Below are 12,491 nucleotides of genomic sequence, written 5' to 3'. Positions count from 1 at the left end.
GATGCTGATCATGTTGGTGAAGTTGAGTGAGGGCAGAATCCAGCAAATCCTTTAACGGGGTTAACTTCTGGACTAACAATGAAGATAGAATTGTAGTTATCTAGTGCGTTTGAAAAGCATGCGTAGCATCCTGACCGGTGGCATCAAAATATGGGTCCCGGGGCTATTTCTGGATCCACAGAAGGAGAGGAGGAGGAGTGTGCCACAGGCATCTCTTTACCTTGGCCTTTCCTCGTCTGGTTGGCCCTGGTGCCCCTGGCAGGTTTCGTAATAAATCTATCCATGGTAGGGAAAACTGCAGACAAAGCGTCAGACAACGGCACCAGAGACCGGGCTCTAATATGATGATAGTTCCATTTCTCAATATTATTAGAGAGTGAGGAAGAGAAATTATGGTCAGTATTATAATGAAGTTGAGACCCTTAAAACAACCTTCGTACTGATGCAGCTGACCAGCCGGCAATGTAACACTTTACTTGTGTAGTGGGGGATCAGGGGTACCAGAATAGGCGAGATCCACTTGTCAGCCCTCCACCATCACCCGGGTTGTGGAAGGGGGGGGAGAAGAGATGAGGGGGGGGGAGAAGAGATGAGGGGGAGAGAGAAAGGGAGAAAAGAGCTCACCTCCCAGATGTCTGTCCACGTCCAAAATGGTGACCAGGGGGGTGCCCAGTATCATAGGGTGTGACTTCGGCAATTCAGAGTCTTTCTCCGCCTGACAGCAAGCTAAGTCAGGGCTCCTGTGCTCTTGCAGGCCAACACAATATTGTACCTGTCTCCTGGTGTAGCTAGGGTGATTGTCTGCAGCTTGAACCGGGAACTTGCACAGGTTCCGTTTTTTTTGGTTTAAAGATGGCGGCCGCGGGGTGTGCACCGATGGGTCATGGCAAGGCAGCAGGTAAGATAATGTGCCCAGGGACTCAGGTGCACGGGAGATGTGCTACCGTTGCAAGCGGCTTTCTCCCTCAGCGCTGTGGAGACACAGGGCCGAGCGGCATCCGGAGATCCAGGACAGCGTGTCCCAAGATGGCGTTCGCGGCTCCCACATCCAGAGCATGGAGCTGGCCTTCTGCACGGGAAGAGGGTCTGGGAGCCAGTCCATGGAGGGATCCTTTGCCGGCACTTATCCTGGGCTAGAGAGGATGGTGGTGAGCTCCAATAAACATTTTCTAATGTGCCCAAAGTGTCTGTTAACCTTATGTTACAGATATGAGGATCATAAAATTTAATCTTAGTATTCAATTTGCTGAATTTCATTTATAATCTATCCCACTGTAAGTATGTGGTTCTGTGACAGTCTGCAAAAGTACAGTAGGTCAATTTCATGTAAAATATCTAATCTATCCCATGTCTCTCTGGTGATATATATACTAAGTGGGCAAGGAAAATGTTGTTTGATGTTTAAGGCTTTACTAGACTTTTCTTTTAGCGCAGCGGTCACCAACCCATCGCTCGACCCATGCTGGCTGCTGCCCAACTTTGGCGGGAGTCCACAATTGACTCCCCCCACCAGCTCATAGGGCTCCTCTGCCGCCGAGGAGACAGACGCTAGAGAGTATACTTGACCTCTACTGTCTGTCAGGCAGCACAGTGCTATATCTACCCTGGAAGTGCCAGGAGCGCGTTTAGCGCTGGCGCTCCCAGCACTTCCAGTACAGCCCTGATAATGAGCATTACACTCCTGGCAACGAGCATTACACCCCTGACAATGAGCATTATTCCCCTGGCAACAAACATTACACCCCTGGTAACAAGACCCCTGGCAACAAACATTACACTGCTGACAATGAGCATTACACCCCTAGCAACATGACCCCTGACACTGAGTATTACACCCCTGGCAACAAACATGACACCCAGAGCATTACACCCCAGGAAACAAGCATGACACCCAGAGCATGAAACACCTGGCATTGCAGTGTGTGGCATAATTTAGCAAGGGCATTGCGGTGTGCGGCATAATGTGTCACGTGCATTTACAGTGTTTGTAATAGTGTGTCAGGGGCATTGCGGTGTGTGGCATAATGTGTAATAAGTATTACTGTGTGTGGAATAATTTGTCAGGGGCATTGCTGTGCGTGGCATAATGTGTCAGGGGCATTGTGGTGTGTGTAATAATGTGTCAGAGGCATTGTGTTGTGTGTAATAATGTGTCAGGGGCATTGTGGTGTATGGCATAATGTGTCAGGGGTACTGGGCATTACTGTGTGTGGCCTATTGAGGAAGTGGCATTACAGTGTGTGGTAGAATTTGTCACGGGTATTATGGTTTGTAGCATAATGTGTAATGGTCATTGTTATAAGGAGAAAATAATGACAAATATTTTAAGAGCCATGAATTAGGATTTTTTTTTTTACTGTGGTGGCCAATGTCTGGGTGTGCAGGTTGCAAAACTGGGATATAAGGTAATAATTTCTTGCAGTGCCTCGCCCCTTGCAGTGAGGCCACACCCTCTTTTTGGAGCATGCGCAGTTCTTTACTTTTTATAGGACAATCAGACGGGGCGCCAGAAACTTTTCTGGCAGGGGGGTGCAAAATGTATAGCTACGCCACTGCCAGCGAGTCTGGTCTTAACACTGAGAGAGTCCCATCAAACATTCAAGTACAGTATTTTTTTTTTCAAACTTTAGTAGCTCCTCAGGATATTTAATTTTTCTTGAGTAGCTCTCACCCCAATTAAAGTTGGAGACCCCTGTTTTAGAGGTATTAAAAATAAAGGCAATTTGCTGAGATTATCGATTCTCACCACAACAGGGTGTATTCTTCCTAGAGATAAACATCTCCTATGTAGTAGGGCATGTGACATGGATCAATTAATTGTAAAAACATTCGCTAACCAAACAATTCAGAAAATCTCGGAGACATGTTTGCATGAAGCCACACTTGTGGGGAGGATAAATGCATTGATCTACACGCTTCCCTTGTGAGACACTGCTCATACTACATGACTATCACTACCTGCATGTCAAAATCATTCAAAAAGTGTGCTAAAGTAGAAGTAATGCACAAACACAATGGAAGCAGCCATATAGTGGGACAAACCATTCCACCAACAAATCCAGCACAAAAATTCACCAGAGACATTACATGCTCCAGTGACATCAGCAGTTAAAAAAACTAACAAAAAAAACTATTATGCTGAATATTGGTCCAGCTTATAAACAGCCGTCCCTGTGTAAGAGTGATAGGTCCATTTAAAACAAAACAAACAAAAAAACACCTTTTTAAGTTAAAGTTACTGAAGCAATTTCTCCGTAAATTGTTCTAACTTCATATTCATTGCATATTTCACACTGATAGGTAAAAGAGATTCGCTAATTTCTAAGCATAACACACATACTGTATAATTATTACTGTAATAGGTGAAAAATATCGGTACAGGGCATAGACATAGCTGCCAATTTTCCAATAATTTAATGTCAAATTGCCAAAAACTGTTTACATTGTCCTGCTGTATATGTGAATATACTAAACATTTTGAGGTTATTATAATTTATTTTTATTATTTTACAGCAAGACCTAACCTTTGTATGAGGTCTGCATAAACCATAGCTCTCAGCCACATCATGAGTCACTTGATACAGGTGTTGTAATTTGATTTACTTTAAGAGATCAGCAATGAAATAAGCTTGTTTGTATTTCCTTACATGAATACCTTTGTATTCAGCATTGTTGGGAATGGTTTATCCTTCCTGTGTTGGCAACTATACATATGACCCCTTATCTATTCATCCCCTGTTTACTAACTCTATGATTATCACCTCTGTGTTAAAAACAAAAATTGTGAAGATTTTTAGAGGGTGAAGTGCATTTGTTAGCCATAACAACTGTGTAGATTGCTCCAATCTTACAAGGTAATTAAAACAAAAACACACAAAAATATGGATAAAAAAAAAGAAAAAGAAAAAAACAAGAGGCGTTTTTCCCTAGGAACTTCGGTCTTACCGCTATCCCTCTTGTGGAGGGCTCCTTCTCAATGTAGTGATCAAAAACACGGTATTCTTTTCTCTGGGCAACACACTTTGTTATCTGGAGAAACAGGTCACAAGCATGACAGTCTAACTAGAAAATCCTTCAGGCTATGCCACAAGAGGGGACAGGAAGGGAGAGAGACACTGAGAAAGCATTGCCAGAGATAAATATGAATCAGGAACACAAAGAAAATATTTAATTTCAATTGTACCCTACCTAAGAAAGTATAATGGGTGCAGCTAGTTCCTGGAAGCATCAAATCACTTACTTGTTCTCATGCACAAGACATTGTAAAGAAATCTATTTTAGCCTGCAGTGTATGACCGACCATTGCTTGGCCTGTTGTATAGGTCATGGGTTAGAACTGTAAAAGTCAGAGTAAGATTTTTTTATTGTGTAATTGTTAATACACCAGAATTGCAAAGGTAGGTTTGCTTCAATTTTAAAGGATTTTTTTTTTTAAGAATAACAAGATAACAAAAGAAGTAATTCCAGTTTGTTTAAACAATTGGTGATGATGACTGACAGAATGTTGTACAAATAGACTTTTAACCATGCAAGAAAAAACAATCAGGAGCCAAAATAATTACATGGAAAATTGCATGAATGTTGGCTCATTACAAACCTACTGAGCGGCAATTATCTTAGACTTAATAAGAATCACTGGCTCTACTGGGTCCTCAAAATTGAATTACCTGGTCCTACCACTAGGGGCACTCAAACTGCAAGTAGATGGACGCTAACAAAGAAGAACTGGAGACAAAAACAAAGATGACTGTAGAATAAAATGTGGAAACTACTAATGCTTACTTGGAGCTACATGTTTTTCTTTCTAATGATAATAATAAAGACAATTTTTTTATATTTATATATATATATATATATATATATATACACACATACATATAACTTGTAGTAGATAAAATAAAAACAGATACCTGAAAAATAAAACATTAAATCACCTACACATGTCATCTTGCTGGACACAAAGACACATCATTATCAGTAATGATCAACTAGGAAACATTTTTAGAACAAATAAGTTAATGTTCTTTAGTCTAACTTGTACCAGACTGATCAGAGTTTACTTTTAGAAGCTATGGGAAATTGATCACCAATGTTACTACATAATTCAGTACATGGAATGGAATGGAACCAAGAAAACATAATTTAGGGAAGAACATAAAATGAAAGGAAAATTACATGTGGAAATAACTGGATTACTTTTCTCATAGTAGATTTATCCAGGAAGCCTCCTCTGTCTATTTGCTTTTGTTGACTTCTTAGGAGCTGAAACAGATTATTTTGTGCCCATTTATCACTTCCCAGATGCTCGGCCAATCTCTATGAATTTCTATAGCATGGACAATGTAACCCTGTCACAGCTGGAGTGCTGAAGGTTATCAATACCTAATTTAAGGGAAGATTTTTACTGCAGATCTCTTTAAAGATTTTTTTTTGTTTAAAGAATATACTGGGGTTAAAAGTAAATATATTTTATATCTCACCATTGTAAGCTCAGCTTCAAGCTCTTTAATTCGATTATCCTTTAGATCCAACTGTGACCGAAGAGAACTTGCATGGTCTGTTGCCTCCTTAGCCTGACGCCGAAGTTCCCACTTTTCCCGCTCTAAAAGATCTTTTTCTTTTGCTAAAACCTTTACTGCATCCTCACTCTCCTGCAAAAATTAAAAATGAGAAAAAAAACAACACTCACTCATTAATTGGGAGGTCATACTAGAATGTCATCTGCATATATCAATGCTAATACAAATTAAATCACTGAAAACTGAAGGTTAATTTTTTGACAGAATTCACTTGACTTGTGGAGATTCGGAGTGTGATGGGTGTTAATGCCTCAGTCTATAGAACTTCCAGTTTCCATGTATGGAAAGATCATGAGGACAGTGCAGTGATAACACTGCAGCCTATAACGCAAACTGTAGTACCACAGAGGAGTGCAGCATTGGATCCAAGGGGCCGTAGGAAACCCCTGGTAGAACTAAATGTTTTATTATAAAGAATGTTTAAAATTTGGGAAAGTTCTCACTATACTGAAAAAAAAAAGTTTGGACATGAGAAACGGGTTTACAATTGAATACAGAAATTTCTTAAGATAAGGAAAAAGCAAATGTATTGCTGGTACTGGAATTATTATTAATATTTTTTTTTTGTGGGGGGGGGTTCATGTTTTGTAATAAAATGGCTATGAGTGCCTATCATGAACTTGAATTTACAGTACAAACTTGGAGAGTACTTTGCCCCCTTTCCAGAAATACAATCGTTCACTAGTGAAAGCCACCAGGATTTCAACACTAACCAGCGCAAGCTCAAGATCACACATACATATTAAAAAGTAAACAAAACACCCAAAAATAAGAATTTACTCACCGGTAATTCTGTTTCTCGTAGTCCGTAGTGGATGCTGGGTACTCCGTAAGGACCATGGGGTATAGACGGGCTCCGCAGGAGACTGGGCACTCTTAAAAGAAAGATTAGGTACTATATCTGGTGTGCACTGGCTCCTCCCTCTATGCCCCTCCTCCAGACCTCAGTTAGGGAAACTGTGCCCGGAAGAGCTGACATTACTAGGAAAGGATTTGGAATCCAGGGTAAGACTCATACCAGCCACACCAATCACACCGTACAACTCGTGATAACTATACCCAGTTAACAGTATGAACAATAACAGAGCCTCTCTCAACAGATGGCTCATACAATAACCCTTTAGTTAAGCAATAACTATATACATGTATTGCAGAGAGTCCGCGCTTGGGACGGGCTCCCAGCATCCACTACGGACTACGAGAAACAGAATTACCGGTGAGTAAATTCTTATTTTCTCTGACGTCCTAGTGGATGCTGGGTACTCCGTAAGGACCATGGGGATTATACCAAAGCTCCCAAACGGGCGGGAGAGTGCGGATGACTCTGCAGCACCGAATGAGCAAACTCAAGGTCCTCCTCAGCCAGGGTATCAAACTTGTAGAATTTTGCAAAAGTGTTTGAACCCGACCAAGTAGCAGCTCGGCAAAGTTGTAAAGCCGAGACCACTCGGGCAGCCGCCCAAGAAGAGCCCACACCTTCCTCGTGAAATGGGCTTTTACTGATTTAGGATGCAGCAGTCCAGCCGCAGAATGTGCAAGCTGAATCGTGCTACAGATCCAGCGAGCAATAGTCTGCTTTGAAGCAGGAGCACCCAGCTTGTTGGGTGCATGCAGGATAAACAGCGAGTCAGTTTTTCTGACTCTAGCCGTCCTGGAAACAAAGTTTCAGGGCCCGGACTACGTCCAGCAACTTGGAATCCTCCAAGTCCCTAGTAGCCGCAGGCACCACAATAGGTAGGTTCAAATGAAACGATGATGCCACCTTAGGGAGAAATTGGGGACGAGTCCTCCATTCTGCCCTTTCCATATGGAAGATCAGATATGGGCTTTTACATGACAAAGCCGCCAATTCTGACACACGCCTAGTCCAAGCCAAGGCCAAAAGCATGACCACTTTCCACATGAGATATTTTAGCTCCACGGTCTTAAGTGGCTCAAACCAGTGGGATTTTAGGAATCCAACACACGTTAAGATCCCAAGGTGCCACTGGAGGCACAAAAGGGCTGAATATGCAGCACCCCTGTAACAACGTCCGAACTTCAGGCAGTGAAGCCAGTTCTTTTTGAGAGAAAAAGGGATAGGGCCGAAATCTTGGCCTTTATGGATCCTAATTTTAGGCCCATAGTCACTCCTGACTGTAGGAAGTGCAGGAATCGACCCCCCTGGAATTCCTCTGTAGGACCTTCCCGGCCACACACCAAGCAACCTATTTTCGCCATATACAGTGAAAAAGTCTTGCTGTCACGTCTTTCCTAGCCTTTATCAGCGTAGGAATAACTGCATCCGGAATGCCCTTTTCCGCTAGGATCCGGCGTTCAACCGCCATGCCGTCCAACGCAGCCGCGATAAGTCTTGGATCAGACAGGGTCCCTGTTGCAACATGTCCTGACTGAGAGGCAGAGGCCATGGGTCCTCTGAGAGCATTTCTTGCAGTTCCGGGTACCGAGTCCTTCTTGGCCAATCCGGAGCAAAGAATATTGTTCACACTCCTCCGTTTATTACAATTCTCAGCCCTTGGGTCTGAGAGGAAGAGGAGGGAATATATAGACCGACTGGAACACCCACGGTGTTACTAGTGCGACCACAGCTATCGCCTGAGAGTCCCTTGACCCAGCGTAAAACCTTTTTTATCTTTTTATTGAGGTGGGACGCCATGTAGTCCACCTGAGGCAGTTTCCATCAATTTGCAAAACTGCGTGAAGACTTCCTGATGAAGTCACCACTTTCCCGGGTGGAGGTCGTGTCCACTCCCGGAATGAACACTGCTGACAGTGCGCTTACTTGATTCTCCGCCCAGCGAAGAATTCTGGTGGCTTCTACCCTCGCCACCCTGCTCCTTGTGCCGCCCTGGCGGTTTACATGAGCCCCTGCGGTCTGACTGGATCAGAACCGGTTGGACACAAAGCAGGAACTCCGCTTGACTTAGGGCGTTGTATATGGCCCTTAGTTCCAAAATACTGATGTGAAGGCAAGTCTGTTGGCTTGACTACAAACCTTGGAATTTTCTTCCCTGTGTAACTGCCCCCCACCCTCGGAGGCTTGCATCCGTGGTCACCAGGACCCAGTCCTGAATGCCGAATCTGCGGCCCTCGAGAAGGTGAGCACTCCGCAGCCACCACAGGAGAGACACCCTGGCCCTGGGGGATAGGGTGATTAACCGATGCATCTGAAGATGTGATCCAGACCACTTGTCCAGTAAGTTCCATTGTCCTTGCATGGAACCAGCCGAAGGGGATGGCCTCGTATGATGCCATCATCCTTCCCAGGACTCGAGTGCAGTGATGCACTGACACCTGTTTTGGTTTTCAATAGATTCCTGACCAGTGTCATGAGCTCCTGAGCTCTCTCTATCAGGAGATAAACCCTCTTCTGGTCTGTGTCTAGGATCATGCCTAGGCGAGGCAGATGAGCTGTAGGAACCAACTGCGACTTCGGAATATATAGAATCCAGTCGTGTTGCCGTTTCACTTCCAGAGAAGGTGATACGTTGTCCAGCAACTGCTCTCTTGATCTCGCTTTTATGAGATCATCCAAGTATGTGATAATAGTGACACCTTGCTTCCGCAGGAGCACCCTCATATCCGCCATTACCTTGGTGAAATTGGTAATGACAATCCCGTACCGCAATTCTGAGGTACGCCTGATGAGGTGGATAAATGGGGACACGAAGGTATGCATCCCTTATGTCCCGATTCATTTCAGGCTTGCAATGACCGCTCTTAGCGATTTCATCTTGAACCTGAACCTTTTCAGGTATATGTTCAGGGATTTTAATTCAATATGGGTCTAACCGAACCGTCTGGTTTCGGGATTATAACATGGTCGAATAATAACATCCTCTTGTTGAAGGAGGGGACCCTTGACCACCACCTGTTGAAGATACAATTTACGAATTGCAGTTAACACTGGCTCCCTCTCTTGGGGGGAAGCCCGCCGGGTCCTCGGTGAGGGGGCATCTTCTCACAGTCCAGCCTGTATCCCTGCGATACAATTTCTATTGCCCAGGGATCTAACAGGGAGCGAACCCACTTGTGGCTGAACTTACGAAGGCGTGTCCCCACCGGGCCTAGCTCCGCCTGTGGAGCCCCAGCGACATGCGGTGGATTTTTGTAGAGGCCGGGGAGGACTTCTGTTCCTGGGGACTAGCTGTGTTGTACAGCTTCTTTCCTCTGCCCCCGGCTCTGACAAGAAAATAGGATTTTGGTACTTACCAGGTAAATCCTTTTCTTTGAATCCATAGGGGGCACTGGAGTACTCTTGGGATATGGACGGGCGTAGCCGAACAAAGGCACTGAATATTCAAATTTAGGACTCTCCCCCCCTCCATATCCCCAAGTACCTCAGTGTACTTTGCCAGTGTTTTTTACTGAGCGAACAGGATATAAAGAGGTTGACAATGGAGAATCCCTATAACATAACGGACAACAACAATGTTGACCCATAACCATATTGTCAACTAAACAGTTGACACCATAACCGATAGCCCTTTATAATTTGAACCCATCGGTGAAAATGTGTTACCATAAGCTTCTCTGAGCTTAATATCAATTAAGTAAAATTTGTTACCCTAAGCTCCCTTGAGCTTAAAACAACCCAGGTAAAACTGCTCTGGGTGGGCGTCCAGTGCCCCCTATGGATTCAAAGAAAAGGATTTACCTGGTAAGTACCAAAATCCTATTTTCTTTATCATCCACTAGGGGTCACTGGAGTACTCTTGGGACGTACCAAAGCTTCCCTCGTGGGCGGGAGAGCTGTTTGATACTTGTAACAGTAGGCAGCCAAAGCTAGATGCTGATGGCTTCACCATTCATATGTAAAAGTGCACAAACGTGGTGCACTGAAGGCTATGTAGCCGCGTCGTAGACGCTCCACGACCCGCTGGGTCTGACATTCCCACAGAACCTGTTGGATGAACTATCACTGACGTAGGCGATTGTAACTTAGCCGTAACGTAAGCCTGACTTGTAGTCATTATTATTATCCAACTGGATAATGTCTGCTGAGAAACTGGCTAACCCCAGTTTGCAATATCATATAGAACAAACAACGTATTCATATCACGTACTGTAGTCGTTTGGTACATATATAAACGCGTAACGCTTGTACCACATTCAGAATTTTAGAATGTGCTGTCCCCACAGGAACCACTATTGGTATATTGATGTGAAGAATACGAAAGCGGTTTTCGTCCGAAGATCTGCTTTGTCATGAGAAACGCAAATACGGTGGCTTGGAATACAAGGCACCCAAATATGAAAACAAAATCCTTGCCGAAGCACCCTTGCCGAAACCAAGGCTAGAAGAAAAATGTTTTCCAAAGTGAGAACTTAATCCCCATTTGTTGAAAGGGTTCCAAAATATGAAACTGTAAGAAAATCTGAACCCAACCTGAAATCGCCTGGCGCTGTAGGTGGGATAACTAGAGTCTGAACTTTGGTGACACCTTGTAGAAAGATGTTTACAGACGCAACTAGAGGCAAACGCTTTGAAAATAAGTTTACCACACAGATACCTGCACTCTTAGTGCAGATGAACGCAGTTTTCCATCCCATCCCGTTTAACAGAATACGGGTAACTTGAAGGATGATGTTGGAAACTTCCGAAGTTTACAACTTATGTAAGCACACGAAAATTTTTAAAATTTTTAATAATGAGCTGCCTTAAGCGGCTTACTATTTCGTAACATGGTTGGTATAACCGATACTGTAATGCTCTATTTTTTTAAGAGGGCGGTCTGAACCCTCACCCCGTCAACCGCAGCTGCGGTACATAGATAATAGGTACCTAGGTAACTATGGGTAAAAGAACGTTCCCTGATGTAACAGGTTGGACGTATTATGAGCGGGCCAAGATCGTGTGCAAGTATTCCTTGAAAATTCGAGAAGCAAACTTCTCTGAAACCCATGAGATACCACCAGTATGACTGTGACGAACTGTCTTCTGATCCGTTTTGGCAACGAAGAAAGAAGCGGAAAATGGTGGAGCCAAATACACGATGCTGAATAACCCCATGAATGTGATGTACACATACTGAGCTTTTGTAATTGTGGCGAGATGCCCTCATGTATACTTGAGGGTAACCCCCTTCTGTGGACTTACATCTGAAACACCTGTGGATTTAATGTCCAGTTTTTAAGATCCAAACCCTGACGGGTGAGATCGTCTGTCTAACAGATGTCCACTCACGGATTGATCTTTTGACATTTTCACATAATAGCGTTCTGAGCCATTGAAGATTTGAGTTACCTACCGCCTTGCCATGCGGCTTATTGGTTCTCACTGTTGAGTATGCAACTGCCGTTGCTTTGTTTGACTGCTTAAGGGCAGCGTGAGCCAGGCATGAAAAAAACAAACAAAATTAAATTACATGAAACTCACGGTTGTTCCTCTCCACGGAAATCTTTAGTAAAAAGTGAAAGATTTATTCGTTCTGAAGAGAAAACCAGAGTCTATCCTTGGTCAGACTGAAAGCGAATTATTTATTGCATTGTAAAATGTTCTAGGACATTTATCTCTTGCATTGTAAAATGCACAGAGTTCTAGTACATTTATCGACAGCAATCTGTCGTGTTTTAGAACCTTTGCGTTGATTTTAACTACAAATCCTGACTCTCTGTGACTGTCGTCTAGAGTATACGCACCCTTGTCCCTCTGTGGGACAAGCGAGTGAAGGGTGGCGAACTAAATTGAAAACACATCTTATTCTTAATAAGTAAATACACCAATGTACCGCTAGTGTGCGTGTACTTTCGTTCTTGCTGGTGTAGTAGGTAAAAGTCGTTGATTTACCGTATTTATAATCTTACCTAGGAATTGACATCGTTTAGACAGACTTAGATGTGATTGTTTTCAAACTTAATCTGCTACTGTAGTATACCTTAGTAGCGCACGTTAGAGGAACTTTGTTAATA

At 43.5% G+C, this 12,491-nt stretch overlaps 1 protein-coding gene and 1 non-coding gene across 11 annotated transcripts in view; both read right to left on the bottom strand.

Moving 5' to 3' along the window:
• Window positions 1–12,491, bottom strand: part of KAZN (kazrin, periplakin interacting protein) — an 847,756-nt gene that overhangs the window by 118,481 nt on the left and 716,784 nt on the right. For 9 of the 10 annotated variants that reach the window (XM_063942931.1, XM_063942933.1, XM_063942930.1 and 6 more), the window contains 2 exons: window positions 5,481–5,651; window positions 3,946–4,029 (listed from right to left, as the gene is read on the bottom strand). In XM_063942931.1, coding sequence (XP_063799001.1) covers window positions 3,946–4,029; window positions 5,481–5,651 — 255 coding nt within the window. The remainder of the gene's footprint in view (window positions 1–3,945; window positions 4,030–5,480; window positions 5,652–12,491) is intronic. The other variant, XM_063942929.1, reaches the window with a different exon arrangement.
• LOC134967940 (U5 spliceosomal RNA) lies at window positions 11,916–12,031 on the bottom strand. Its single transcript, XR_010189271.1, has one exon. It is a non-coding gene; the product is annotated as a U5 spliceosomal RNA (small nuclear RNA).

This window comes from Pseudophryne corroboree, chromosome 10 (genome assembly GCF_028390025.1).
Source record: "Pseudophryne corroboree isolate aPseCor3 chromosome 10, aPseCor3.hap2, whole genome shotgun sequence".
Lineage (NCBI taxonomy): Eukaryota > Metazoa > Chordata > Amphibia > Anura > Myobatrachidae > Pseudophryne > Pseudophryne corroboree.
This window is presented reverse-complemented; position numbering and strand designations above follow the sequence as displayed.